The sequence below is a fragment of the Caretta caretta genome, chromosome 18 (genome assembly GCF_965140235.1).
Source record: "Caretta caretta isolate rCarCar2 chromosome 18, rCarCar1.hap1, whole genome shotgun sequence".
In the NCBI taxonomy this organism is placed as follows: Eukaryota; Metazoa; Chordata; order Testudines; family Cheloniidae; genus Caretta; species Caretta caretta.
Genome location: NC_134223.1, coordinates 19973695 through 19988814, shown reverse-complemented (window position 1 = coordinate 19988814; position 15120 = coordinate 19973695). Strand labels below are relative to the sequence as shown.

The 15120-nt window shown below is 49.7% G+C and overlaps 1 protein-coding gene across 1 annotated transcript in view; it reads right to left on the bottom strand.

Moving 5' to 3' along the window:
* Positions 1 to 15120, bottom strand: part of ARHGEF16 (Rho guanine nucleotide exchange factor 16) — a 36641-nt gene that overhangs the window by 18716 nt on the left and 2805 nt on the right. Inside the window, exons 2-6 of the mRNA XM_075121185.1 lie at positions 7055 to 7632; positions 3952 to 4003; positions 2461 to 2630; positions 756 to 812; positions 236 to 396 (exon numbers count right to left, since the gene is read on the bottom strand). Of these exons, the coding sequence (XP_074977286.1) occupies positions 236 to 396; positions 756 to 812; positions 2461 to 2630; positions 3952 to 4003; positions 7055 to 7632 (1018 nt within the window). The remainder of the gene's footprint in view (positions 1 to 235; positions 397 to 755; positions 813 to 2460; positions 2631 to 3951; positions 4004 to 7054; positions 7633 to 15120) is intronic.

Genomic DNA, 15120 nt, shown 5'->3' with positions numbered 1-15120 from the left:
GGTGCTGGGACCAAGCAGTCAGAGCAACACTCTAGACCGATCCAGCGGCAGCTGTACTGATTTAGGACAGGACCACTGCTTAAAAGTGGTTGGGGTCAGGCCCCCACAGGGCCTATGGAACTTTAAGCAACTGCAAAAACCGGGGGTGTGCGCGCTCCCCTCTTCCCCTCCCCAGCACCCCGATAGGCACCACTACTGGGTAGATTTTCCCCATGCGCTCGCCTCCAAGATTTACCTTTTGCTGATGCTCAGGATCTCGCCAATGTTGGAGAAGAGGTGATGGTGCTCAGTCTGGGTCATTGTCTCCTTCAGCTCTTCGGATTTCATGAAGTGACACACCAGGATACCCAGGCTGTGCAGGTAGGAGTATTCAGAGGTGATAATCTCAAAGATCGCCTGATCAATGGGGTACCGGGGGGAAAAAAACCAACAACATACCCATGAGGACTGAAACATCTGAGCAGCAATCATTCCCATAGACAACGTGACCGAGTGAAGCAACAGGATGGTGCAACAACTACACACACACTGGACTGTAAGAGGCTAGAGAAACTTGACACCGTGGCAGCGTCATTCCACGGAGAGGCCGGAAGACCTCAGCCATTGATTGAAACATAGCAATGGTCACCACCAGCAGTAGGTTCACTAATGCACCCAGTAGTGCACCCGAGAAGGCTCTCCTAGGACAAGGCTCCCGTTAACCTAACCCCAGCTGACTGACGGAGCCCTCACGTATGCAGAACAGCTTCTCTCACCTCTTGCCTTTTGCGTTCCTCTGGCGTTATTCTTTCTAGGATGCCTGCTTCCTGCACCTGAACGACAGAGAAAAATCACGCTGAGCGTGAAGGGCAGTGCTGCTCCCAGCACCAAATACGGAGTCCCACACGCAGGCCGGGAAAGCCATCACACATGGTGCACCATTGCCCCAGGCATCCGGCAGGGGCTCTCCCCAGCCTCCTGCATTCTGTGGTCTAAGGATGTAAGAGCCGACATAGCAGGTCAGACACCCAACCTGGCACTTTGCCTCCAGCAGCAAACAACGGATGATTCAAAGGAGGATTAAAATCATTCCCAATGCATGTGGTCAATGGTGAAAAACTGTATCCTGGGACAGATTCTTCCTGACCCTTGCAAATAATCGGATTGCATCGGGAGCATGAGATACAGCTACCCCAACCTTGCAGGGTGCTATGGTAGAGTAGAACCTCTTGGTTTGAGAGTTATCAGGTCACTATTTCCACAACACCCTCGGCCAAAGCAAACCACTGAAGCAGGTACTAGCAGTTGCTAAACTGGCCTGCCGGAGAGCTGTCAGGTGTTAAACTTCATTACTGGGTCTTACAAGTGACTCTCTTGGAGGCATCTCTTGAGAAGTCTAATAATTGTAATGGGATGGGAACGGGCGGTGAATAACCAAACCATGAAAACAGACTTGCAGCCTGGGAGGCAATGACCCTTGGAGGTCATATTCTAGTCCAGGCGAACAATGAATCATGATTTTCATAAAGATTTATACTCTCCTATAGCAGCCTTTACTATTATTGGGAAGTGTAAAAGGCATTTGTTTTTCTCCTGATGTGACCCCTCTATCAAACAGAAATATCAAATAAATGAGTTTAGGAAGCTTTTGGGACGGACGGATACACGCACATTGGATGCTGAGGTCTATCTGGAATGAGAGCCCATGGACCTGGGCTGATAACCAATTAGACACTAATATGGATCTCATCTGCTTTGGCAAGGAAAGTGAAAGGGATTTTCCTTTACTAAACCCTTTGACCCGTGATCAGCTCCTTCTCTGTGAAGGTTTATGAACATTTACCTTTCCTCCTGCCAGCCACACCCTGAGGCAGCCGCCCCGTCCTACAGCTGGGTGTACTCAGACACTTGCCCATGTTGACAGAGCAAGCCAGTGACAGTCAGGAACACTGACTCTCAAGCCCCCAGCCTCGTGGTGTTAAAACCCCATTTAATTTGGTTGGGGGTGGGGAAAGCAGCCACTACTCCTGTGGGTGACATCCATTTCCTGGCTTAGCAAGATTTACACAGGCTCAAACCCAGCTCTGAGCCAAATTTTAAAAAAAGTGCTCATAAAACCTCCCCAGCCCCTAGGGAGATTCGCCTGCAGTGAGCTCCAAGTCTGGTTCAAAGAGAGAAAACAGCAACCTTCAACCCAGATACATCTGCTCCTCTGTGCAACGGATCAAGCTCCTTTCTGCACATTAGTACAAGCCCACACCATTTACGCAGCCCTGCTCGCCCCAGCCCCACCGGCAGCAGGGGCCCACACCGTGGGATACTGAAATAGAAGGAAAACCAGAGTCCAGGACTAGAAATCCCTCTGGTAGTTTGCCTGGAGTGAGCGGGAGCAGCAGCAGCGGGCTCTCTCTGGCACGCCACAGGGAGCATTCGAGGACAGGACAAAGTGGCAGAGTGTGAGGCAGGGCTCCTGCTCCCTACCTCAGGTAGCTGGCTCCAGGTCACCTGGGCGGGGCGATAGCTTTTCACCACGATGGTGGCAGGAGCAGAATGCTCCTCCACATTGGAGTCCTCCTCCAGCAAGTCATCGTCTGACTCATGGTTGATGGAGTTCAGCCCTCTCTCACGGATCTCCTGATAGAGCCGGGGCTCTGGAGGGAGGACACGAGCCAGGAAATTACACACGGACTCTGAGAAATAGCTCCCCTTCCACCCAGAGCCCACCTCCCCCACAGCCCTTTCCACATGGGAGGGGAGGGGAGAGACCACAGGGACCCCGCATTTGACAGCCTCTGGAAGGTCCCCAGGAGCAGGGTCTCCTCAGCTGGGGCAGGATCCGTGGCCAGGCTGGGATGTGGCACAGGGGCAAGGGAGAGTGCCGGGGAGAGGGATGAGATGAGAGCGCTGAATGTAACATGGCAAGGTCAGGGGGCCTCTCTGGCAAATCGGGAGCCTCAAGACACTTAGAGAAAACATACAAAGGGAGAGTTTTTACAGAGGAGACATTTACAGGCCCTACAACTGCTCTGTGCAGAGCTGGAGCTGAGGGGAAATCCAGGCAGGGACACACTGCAGCAGACAGGTCCTGCTCCCCGGAAACAGGGTCAGGAGCACAAGCAGCAGCTGGGGTCTCAGCTCCTCGTAAACATACCAGAGAGAGAGAGCACACCACAGAAGCAGTTAATCCTCGCATCACCTTCAGCAGGAAGGGGGCATTGTTGTGGAGTCCATTTTACAGGTAGGGAAATCAAGGCAGAGGGGGCCAGTAGCTTGTCCTGGGCCAGAGGCGGATAATGTCAAACATGGCAATAGCGCTCAGGAGTGCCTGGCTGCATGGTGTGGGCTCAGGGCAAGCTTCTTTCAGAATAATGCTCAGGACCACTGGACACAAGCTCAATGCCATCTCAGACGAGATTCTGCACCAAGTAATTCAATTATTTCCAGAGTGCCACTGTGATTCCTAGCGCTCCGCTGAATAAAGAAAGGCAGGTTCCCTGCCCAGGCCAGCTTGCAGTCTAGGTCAACGGTTAAAGGCAAGAGCAGAGGAAGGGGATGAGGTGGACAAGCAGGACGACAGTCAGATGATGCAGTCACACAGGAGGCTGGTGCACACACCTTGGTTGTTACATTCCCCCAATCCCTCAAGCGTGAAAGTTCATTGATTTGATTCGATCAGTGCTTGGGTCAACCCTTCCTGCTTTGAACCCAGGAGCAGCGAGCCCCATCTGCTGGACAGGCTTGTTTGCATGGCTCATTCCCACAGGGAATGCTCAGACCACGACCCTGGCTGTTCTCTCAGGCCCTCTTGGATCAGCATCTCCCCATGGCTGTGATGGCAGGAGGCACCTCTCAGCTGGGAGACACTCACTTACCCTCCCTGACGCCCAGCTGCAGCAGCAGTGCCATGGGAGAGAAGGGTGATGCCAGCAACATCAAGGACTTTGGGAACAGTGGGAGTGAAAAACAACTCACCATCCTTAAAGGAGCCCCCGTGTCTCTGCATCCGCTTCCTCCCGAGTGTTCTCTGTAAGAGTGACAGGAAAGAGAGTCAATAAGAGACATGGGTAGACAAAGTCAAACCTCATCTTGACAGCTCTGGAATAACAAGCCATTGCTGGAGTCTGATTTCTTTCGGTTCATTTTACAGGGAGCAGGAGATGCTCTTTGGACAGCCCTGGGTCTGCCCTTTATCCATCAACTAAACCAAGTGTCTGTGCAATCTCCGCATACACATGCTGTTTCCCTGCCCCCTCAATGTCCCCAGCCCAGACCTGGAGGGACACACCCCAGGGAGTTCAGTCTTCAGACATTCCACACAAGCTGCCAACTCTGGAGTAGATAGGACACCGGTAAGTGTCCAACAGGGAGTAATCCCGCGCTGACAGGGGATGCACTAGTTGAGCAAACAAGTCGGTTCCATCTCTAGACCTCTGCCACACTCTGCTCCTTTCCCCACAGGTCAGGTAATGCTCTTAAGTGGTATCAACTTTTGGCCATTAGCAGAAGTGAACAGCCAGCCTGTTACCAGCCTCGGATGGCTTCCTGACAGAGCAGTTCTCTTTCCCACCCCCTTTGTCCTCACCTGGAGGACTATAAACCTGCAAGAGGAAAATCCCAGTTGGTGACTGGAGGAAACACAAACAAACACTGAACTCTGTAGCAAAGTTAGCCAATTAGGTTGTGTGTGTGGAGAGAAAGGGTGCTTTCTTTAAGTATAGACGTTTCTCATTGCAGAACCCTTTACTTACATAAAGTCCCATCAGGTCACAAGTGGACAGCCATAGAGGGGCATCAATGACAAGGAGGGTCTGAACAATTTTTACTATGGGAAGACACCCAGAAGATGCCTCAACTTACCTACATCACAAGCTAGAAAGAGAAACTCTACTCTGTACCAAAAATAAGGGGCTTGATTCTCCCCTCATGCCAGGGTGTCTCCTTTGCCTTTGGCAGAGTCCCCCTCCCTCAATTCTGATCTCTGGAAATCCAGTCCAGTGGGCCTAAGCGGAGTTATCCAGAATGGGAGCATATAAAAAAAAAGTTAGGGGCCAGCTTCGAAAATATTGGGCTAAGTGACTTACTCAGGGTCACACAGCAAATCAGTGGCAGGGCTGGGGATAGAACCCAGGTGTTCTCTCAATCTCATGGAGTCTGTTTTTTTTTAAATTTAGTTCCTTAAAAAAGTAACCTAGTCAATACCATCCTCGTCTCTCAGGAAAAACATGAATTCCATTGGTCTTGCTTGCAGTTTTGGTTGCTTTTAATAAAAAAAAGCACGTGAGTGACTCAGCTTTCATCTTACGTTACCTAGTTTTGGGTCAGAGCAGCCCTAAAGTTATCTCAGTATTTCTTCTAGCCGGATGCAGCCTCTCTACGTCTTGTCACAGCACGTATACAAACGATACCTTCGGTTAATCCGCGGTAGTGCCCGTTGCATTTGTTTCTGGGATTATGCCACTCTTCTACAAACGCTAGCCCCGAGCCTGGTGCAAGTCTGAGAACTGATCCTGCAAACATGCACAGGGTTCAGCTGGCTCACGTGAGCAGCTTCACTCATTTCTGTGACTGGACTCTGTCTGCACCGCCAACATGCATCAGGCTGCAACTCACCTGTGCTTTCAGGGTATGTCTGTACCATGTGCTGAACGGCCAATTCTATACAGCTATCTAAACTCAGTCCACTCCCCACCAGCTGTTACTTGCACATTTGTGAAAAGCACTTCAAAACAAGCAGCTCCCCCCTGCCACGAGCCTTAGATGCAATTGTGAGCGAACGAAGGAGTCAGGCAGAACATGAGCTGATGTTAAACAGCTGGATCGCGTCCTTCCCAGAGGATTAGTCACCGCATTACATCAGCTAGACATAGCCTGTTCTTGCCCCCCGAGCTCCACAACCTTTCCAAGTGAGTTTAGTTGCTAAAACTTAACCTGGACTGATCTCAAACCCTCCCCTCCACCTCCCAAACCCTAATTCTGAAAGGCACAGCAGTTCTGATGGTGTATTTCATTTAATCTTAAGCAAGTACATACAAGGATCTGTCTGCTGTGGATAGCCGTAGACAGCCCAGAAGATGCACTGGAAGCCTGGGACTTAGTTTATTTATTGTGCTTTGGCCTCTCAACCCCTGCTGGCCATACCTAGGGTTCAAGCTGCAGTAATTAATGGCATCTGCAGGGAGTGGAGTTACAGAAGTTGGATCTGCTAATGGGAGAGAGGGGAGGGGCCAGAAGAGTCTGGACGTTCTATGATAATTTTGCAAATTTCACATGTGTGAAAGCAAGGGGATAGAAATCAGACCGTGACCCTCTCGGCTGTGTTAGACTGTGAAAGAGCATCATGTCTGGACACTGAGCTAAGGCAGAAAGAAGGGCCCTGCAGTCCTTCCAGCACATCTCCTCACTGTGTACAGCTGCTCTTCAAAAGCGTGTCCAAGTCATCAAACATGCAAGCAGGGTGATCACTAGCAACCTACACCCAAGGAAAGCAGAAGGCCACCCAGGTGGCGAGGATCAGCCACTTTTTCCCAGCCAGTATTACACCGGTGACTAACCACCAGCCATGGGTGCACTAGAACCAGGTGAGGGAACAACAGAGCTTCAAAACCTCGATTAACTGGTTTCACAACACAATTCCACATGCATTTGGAAGCCAGCCATTAGGGGAGGTGACTATATATGGCTCAACTAAGAGACACACCGTCCCTGCTGGCTGAGTGACCAGAGACAACACAGTGCTCAGCTGAATTGTACAGGTGAGAACAAAACTCTGGACTGAGCTTTGGCCCCAGGAACACCCAGGCAGCTGCCGCTTCAGCTGATGGAGTCTGGCCAGGAGTGGTGGTAGAAGAGGTAGAGTTTATTATCTCGTGTGTAAGCTCCTTGGGTGGCAGGACCATCTTTTTGTTCTTTGTTTGTACAGCACCTGGCACCATGAGCTCCTGCTCCATGACTAGGGCTCATAGAAGCTAAGGTATTACAACTATTAATAACCTTTTGTTCAGGCAAGGGCAGATCTGGCATACCCCAGGTGACACTCCAGCGGGAGGAGGGACTGGAAGCACACAACAGGGCCTACCTTGGTTCTCCCTGGGCTTCGCGCTGGGTGTGCGTTGGTGTCCTGCGACACGGGCTTTAGGGTGGCGATGTCCTTAGAAGGCTCCTCGGCATTCCCGAGCCCCTTCATGGCAGCCCGGTACGACGTGTTCCGTAGGTTGCGCGTGAGCCCACTAGAATCCAGCTCGATGTCCAGGTCATCCAGGGAAATGCCGGGGGCTGACATCCGCTTGGGGTCGCAGCGAGCTGCCTCTTTACTTGGCATGGCCACGGCGAAGCTCTGGTGGCGGGCAGGGGTCTTGGATTTGGTAGACACGGCCAAGCTTTTGGGGATCAACTGCTGGGTGCCCATCTTCAGCGCGGCTGGGCTCTCTGTGCTGAGGATGACGCGACAGGGCTCGGTGGGGGACGGGGAGCGCTGGGCCGCGAACGAGGCGCTGTCTAGTGCTGCCATGGAGCTGCGTTTCCCAGAGGGAGGGGTCACGCTGGCATCTATCCGCAGCTCTGAATGGAACTTGCGCTCCAGGAGAAGGGCCTTGTCGCCCACGGAGCTGTCAGAATGCCTGTGAGACATGCTGGCGCGGTGGGGAGCCAGAGACCCTGCAGAGAGAACAGAAAGGGCACAAGGCTTAAGGAGCTATCCCCTCTTCCAGGAAGAAGGGTCAATGAAAGAGATCCAGGACCAACACAGAGGGGTCCAGGACTGGATGGGGTTTGTTTGTTCAGTTTTTTTTTTTTTTTTTTTTTTAAAAAGAGCCAAACAAACATCCCCTCCGGCATTTGCAGCATTTTGTGTTAGCATAGGAGAGTCTGGAAAATGAAATCTAGAGCACGAGCTAGCCTAGGACTTTTGTGATGGGAGAAATTAAAAAACACCCAGCAAAAATCAATCCATACACAGAACAGCAGACCTGGGGGAAAAAAAAAAACAAAGAAATTACATGATCTCATTTATTATATTTCAACACCACTTTGAAACTCCAACTGAGATTTTGACCTCGTCGTGCTAAGCCTTGCACACACATGCAGTTAGAGACTGTCCCTGCCCCAGACTACAAAAGAAACAAGACAAAAAGTGGAAGGGGCAGACTCAGACAGGTGAAGTGACCTGACCTGCTGGTGGCTGGGAAAGGAACTTAGTCTCCCATGCCTGAGCTGTATGCTGCAAACACCAAGGGAATCTGGAAGCAACAGCGAAGCTAGAGAAGTTTAACAAATGAAAAAAGAAACTGAAGTGAAAGTGACATGGCCTTGCCCAGCACGTAGGCAATCAATGAGTCAAAAATGAACCAAGAGCTGCCTACACTACCTGAGTGCCATCAGACAGGGTCACGCTAACTGACTGTGGCTGAGTTCTACTAGAAGAAATGAAGACCTCTTGCAAACAGTCAGCTGACAGCGTCATGGGCCCAAGCGAAACCTGGAGCCGAGGGGGCTGCAGGACTCACGCAGGTAAGAATGTGAATCCCCACCATGGACCCAAGAAGCCCACAGCAGCTCTGGGGAGTCTTTCAAAAACAAAGACCATAAAGGAGCTGTTTGTTCTCCCATCAAAACATTCTCTGTGAAGAACCCAGAGGGAAAAATCTCAAGTCCCCCTTTCCCCCCTATGTTAGATCCCATTCACCATTATACCCAGTGAGCATCTGAATAAATACAGGCTGTTATTGTCCAGTCCATTGTGTGTTTCCTCTCTCCTCTGCTTAAACACTCCACAGGAGGCAAGTTCCTGGCCCCAAACAGCCCCAGGAGACTGCGGACAAGGAGGGACTTCACTGCACACCATCCTTTACATGTAGGTTCTATCCAGCAGTCTCAGCAGCACCCTGAGTCCCCCACCTTTTAATACTGCATCATTCAAAGGAAAGGAAAGCCTCTGGGGAAGGGACCCTCGTTCCCATCCAGATAGGACAGCAACCAGGAATTCCAGGGCTTGAATTTTGTACCAGGTCTCCCCTTACCTTTTATCTGTGGCTACATCGTATATTAGGTATACTTAAGACACAGAGGTGAAATATAAGTAGTAATTAACGTTGTAACACAGAGCCCCAGGCCTGCAAAACAGTGTAGCCAAATTAGGCCTTAAGATAAATTAGCATAATTAAGTTAGTAATAAACCTACTCAACTTTTGTCTGTGTTTTGTGATATGCTGATGTTCTGAAAATAACCGCTCACCTTGGATAATAACGACTACGAGAGAGCAGCAGCCACCGCAAGATGACCATTGGTAACTGGGGCAAAATTTTATGCGGACAAGGGGACGTAAACATTAACAAGTACAAGGGAAACAAGCTAGCCTATGAAAACAGGGCACTCCAAAAGTAGTGGGGTGTGGAAGTTCAAATAAGGAGAAGGGGTTAAAACCTTCATAAATGTCTGAATGCCAGCAGCATCAGTTAACACATTATAAAAGCCGTATCCTGGCCTGCATGCGTTAGTCGAGGGGGTTGGGAGGGGTGGAGAGGGGGGAGATGCCAGGATGATAATCACTGGTGAGGAAGAGGATGAAGATTGGCTCTTAGGGTTTTTCCATAAGGCTTGGTGGGAGTAATGCAAATATTCTGTATTGGTCTCTCCCCTTTAGCAGGTTGCAGTGTCTGGTTGGCTAATGAAAGCAATTATCATCGAAAGAGCACGATGTGGTCTCTGCTGTGCACCTTGGGATCCCCCTTCTATTGATAATCTCCCTATGGTAGGGCATCTTGGGGGCTGAACTCCAACAGATTAAAGTAGGTGCAAGCCCCCACTTTGGGGTGGGTAAACACAGATAAAGCTACATGCAGGCACAAAACAACAGCACCTGCAATTCATTCATGATTCCCCCCCGCAATCCAATCAGCTAATTCATAGCAGGTGCAAAACTGTGGGCCCAGTCAGAAGAGGTGGTTTGGTTTGACAGACAACACAAGCGAAGGTGCCACTGATCAGGTGGTTGGTACTGAGATAAAGTCAGTCTACGGCCCATGGGGAGGGCAGATAAGGAATATATATACTGTTCCTTTAAGAAATTTTCTTTTCACATGTTTGTACAGCACTTAGCATGAGCCTCCAGGGCACTACTGCAATACAAACACAAATCCGGCCACCACCCATCCCTAAGGTGAGGTAAGGAGAGGACCACACCCTGGCTACAGGGAAAAGAAACAGATTTGGCAACTCTGGCTGGGTTTCAAAGCTTTGCCACTTCCTTTGATTGGCTCTGGGGCTGATGTCAGCAGAGCAAGTTCCAGTTCTTTGCTCCAAGCGGGGAACAGGAAGATGAGTAGGGTGCAACCACCACCTGCTGCACTTGTCCTTTACTTATTGCTCTCTATTCTGCTTCCTGCACACTTGCCCTCTGCTGCCACCCTGGGCTTTCTCTAGAGGAATCCACACCATGATTCAACAGCTGCACTAGAGAGAACGCACCTCAGCTCCCCCAGAGGTTCCAAATGTCTCTAGAGCCATTTGGAAAGCCAGGCACGTGCCCTGTGCAGAGCAGAGAGCATATGTGAGGGTGCAAAGTCCTTACTGACAAGTTTGGGGTGACCCCATTTGCAAGCAGCTGTTACCTCATAGACCCCACTCTGCATATTGCTTTTCTGGGAGAGAAATGCTAACGTGATGTGCAACACAACTGATGCACTTACATCCCTTTTCTCCCCATTACATGATTTCAGAAAAACATGTTCCAAGTTGTCCATACTGAGGTCCCATTGTACCGAGCTCTCACTGAGCCATTCCCCATCAACCACCATCGAACAGGAAACACAGACCAAGACTTGAAACATGTTCTTCTTTATAAGCACTGGCAGAAAGACAAGTCAGCCCGGTCTACAAAAGCCTGTTTGATTGAGAGATGTATCATCCGCATGGACAAAGGATGCATGCCCCGTGCCGGCCAGTGTCCTGCCAAGCATCCTGTCGGGGGGAGAAGAGTAAAACCGCCATGCTCCACCCATTGATACAGGCGGTGCTGCAGAGAAGGGCCCTTTTTAGCAGCAGTGGAAATAAGGCAGCTAACAGAGATGGCAAAATAGGAAACTGGCCAACCTACAGCCATTGCAGTTCTCCCGAGGTGCTCCGGGAAAGAAAGGTGGGTTCTGCTGTTCTGAGCACAGACCTCGGAACCAAGAGCTCCTTAGTTGTAATGCCAAATCTGACACTGAGTCACCATGTTACCTCTGGCAAGTCACTTCACCTCTCAGGGGAAACAGGGACATTTGGGAACAGCAGCACTAAATAGTAAGAAAAATGGGTCCATGCCATGAGGTAGGGTCTGAATTCTGATCCTACCTTGTTTGAGGGATGGGAAAGAGGAAGTTTGACTCTGACCCAATTCCGGGACAAGAGTCAGCTGCAAAATTCAGATTCAAAGCAGCTTCTGAACCTCTGCAAGTCTGGAGGCATTTGGATCCAGCATCTTGGTTTAGCTTTTGTGGGTGACAGATTACCCCACATCTGCTTACAGCCAGGTTCTTACACCTTCCTCTGAAGCATCTGATCAGGCCACTGCCAGAGACGGGATACTTGGCTAAATGGACCACAGACCTGATCTCCTCTGGCCATCCCCATGTTCACCACCTCTAGTATTACTAGTTATCACTTTGATTCTCATGACTCAGAAGCAAGGTCCACGATCTGCTCCTACTGAGGAAGACAAAGGAAAGCCCAGCAGACCATAGTGAGCTTTCCCTGAGCTGAGCAAGCACGGATTTGGAAGGGCTCTAGAGAGGGTTCATTCCCCACTGTACAACTTCCCACCAGCTCACAGACCGGGTGCTTCGGCATGTGTTTTATAGAACAGTCCCTTAACCCGCTCTCTCCCCTGCTTTGAAATCTACAAGGAACGGACACGGCCCTGTTCGGAACGTTCTCAGCCTGCAGACGCTTACGTACGTGTCTTATTCATGTGACCAGTCCCCTTGAAGTCAGTGGGACACCTCGTGTGCGTGAAGTTAAGCATATGCCTATGTGTTTGCAGGATCATCACACAAGAATGCATTCAGGAGCACCTTAGCACAAGTCCGATTCCACTGACCCACCAGCTACCACTAACCAGATCCATTAGGTGGGCCCTTTTCTTACTCAGTCACTAAGCACTGAAGAAATGAGCCAGGCTCTGCAACCTCATTCAGGGCAAGGGCTCTTCCCAACCTTGCAGGGCTGGTCTACAGGCTTCCCCTCTCCCGCCTGGGACACTCATCCTGAGAACGGCAGTGTGTGCTGTGTGCAGATATTACACAGGCTCAGGGAGGCTGGACACTCAGGAAGGAGGGAGAAACTAGATCCAGCTTCTTCTCAGACTAGCTGAGCTGGTCAGGAAACATGGCTCCAGGGCGGTGGATCTTAATGCCATTTCTACCTGACATTCCCTTCTGTGGAAAATGCAATAAAGAGGGAAAGACTCAAACATGCCTTCTAGTACTGCTGAGCTGACACTGGTGGGGGATCAGGGGTTTTCATTCTGGGCAGCGGCTAGTTCTGAAGTGACTCAGCTCTGCCCTCTGTCAGAGAGAGAGAACCAGGGGTGAGTCTTTGTCTCAAAGATGCTAATCCCAACATACCACATTCAGCTTCCCACTCAGCTAGCTCCACTACACGTGACATGCCCCCAGAACCTCCAGGTGGATTTGGACACATATGAAAGGCCAATTTCATGGGTTTGTCTTATTTGATGTTTGCATATGTTGTGTCCTGAAGCATGAGATTTGATCACCCTTATATCAGTAGACACTACAGATATTACCGGTTGCAAAATAACATAACCCTTGTAAAAATCCAATTGCCAATAACCTCCCAGCAGATACAGAAACACCACTCTACTAATCATCAACCGCTATGGTCAGTTTTAACAACAGAGCCAGGAGTTAACCCTGCCACATCCTCCCCTGGGCCCAGCCATTAGCCATTGGATGGGCTATAATCCTTTGCAGCTGGGGAAATTGTTTTATCTGCAATTAGTCCAGACTGTGCCACGTCACACTAGGAATGGAGTGAATACCTGCTGTGAGTTCACAGGTCAATGATATCTGTCCCGGAGACTGCCTCTCCCTGAGCAGTTTGTTCAGTGGAAGGCAGGAAGGGAGAGGCAGGTGCTTTTGCTTGCTTTGCAGTACCCGAGATTGCTGAATTAAGATAGCAACAAACAGAGGAGTGCTTTGCACCTACATAGCCACAACCATTCTGGGTCCACACAGCACCCCATCAACATGAATCAGAGCCTCACACCACACTGCCACTCTGCACTCAACTATTCCCACCAATAAGAAGTCATATTTGACTAATATCTTTTGCTTCAAGGACTTCACAAACTTAAATGTCCTCTATTCAATCTATACACCTGTGGCTGAAACCCCGACACCTCTCAATTGAAAAGCAGCAGCAACAAAACAGAAACTGCAGGGGCCCTTTCAGCTGGCAGCTCATAATCAGCCCAATTACACTTGGGCAAGGACACGGGGGTTGCCCTCCATGCTATTTCACAAAATGGCATGTGATTCTTAACGACCACAGGCCATATACAAGACCTCAGTTTTCCATCTCATCCAGAAGGCTGTGTCCAGCATCACCCGAGTAATTTCACATTACTCTAAGCACTGGCTCAATACTGGCTCTCAAACAGTAGCTCCATCTGATGAATCAACAGCACCAGCTTTAAACTTACCTCTTGCACAAGTCTCATTGTTGCTATCGCAAGTTTAACTTACAGGGGTTTTTGTGGAGCCTAATTCACTACTATTTGCAAGCACTCCAAGATCCTCAAATGGAAGGTACAAAAGCATTCTTACTTTTTGTTGGTTTATTCCAACCAAGAGTTTGGAGCTGTACAGAACAACAAAGCAGAGACAATCCCTGCCCAAAGAGCTTACAGTTTAAGAGACAAAGATAAAGATTTGCAAGAGAAACTAGTGATTTTGGGTGCCCAGCCTGAGACACTCGAAAGGGACCTAGTCTTCAGAGTGCTCTATGCTTTCTAAAATCCAGACCCCTTTACAGTGCCTTAGCTGGGTATCCAAAATCACTAGTCCCCTTTGAAGCTATTGGCCTGACTGGGGAATTAAGAGGGAATAGTTTAGTGTCTTCTTTATGCCATTATTTCTCAGACCAGGAGAAGGATCACGTAACTATTCGGATCAGTGCTACCCAGGTCACAAAGCTCCTCATACTCTCTTGCCTTGCTATTAATTGTATATAAAAACCCTTTAAAGTGGGTTTTATGTATTTCTTCATTTATTTTGCTTCAATGCTCAGAGCGAGACTCTTTTGAACATGCCCTGACCAGCCACAGAAATTAAATACAGGTATTGTCCAAGAACAATTACACAAGTCTAATAAATGCAATTGAGGCAGGGGAAACTGTGTCAGATTCCTCTCCCTGGAACCTGCCCCCCATCAGACAGTCTGTTTGTTTATTTTGTCATTCCAAGAAAGTCCCTGACCTACTTGGTTTCAGCAGCCTTGCTGGCTCCTGGGATTTATTTCCCAATTGGCTGGGCAAAAATTTATTCAGTGTGTATCTTTAGATTTGATTTTGGATGCAAACCCAACAGATAGTTTTCGGTTTCACAGTGCAAGGGGGAAGATGATGGGCAAGAGAGCATTAGCCAGGCACAAGCTCTGCGGAAAAGCTGCACTCCAGTTAGGAGCAGTTTGCTGACTCTCAAGGAGACGTTGAATCTCGTTGTTCCAGCAGCACACTGGATGCCAGGACTCCTAAATTCTACTTGTGAGTGACATTGGGCCTGTTGTTCAAGTGCTCTGTGCCTCTGTTTGCCCACCTGCAAAGTGGGTGTTCTACCCACCACACCTACACTGAGGGCTGTTGTGAGGCTACATGGCTCATTACCTGTATAGTGCTCCTGGGATCCTCCTCTGCTGGAAAGATGCTAACAAAAGAGCCAGGTCTATTACATCCTCACTACAACAAAGAATGGGGTGGGCCCTGCAAGGGCAGCCTCACAGTGGGGACGCTCTGCACTCTCCCCACTGGCAAGGCAGGGTGGAGGCAGCGAAAAGGGAACGTTACAAAACTGATCCCAGCCGGGAGAGCAGGGCCAGACGTTCAGAGGAAGTGTCCCCCACCTGCAGGACAGCCATCAGAACCA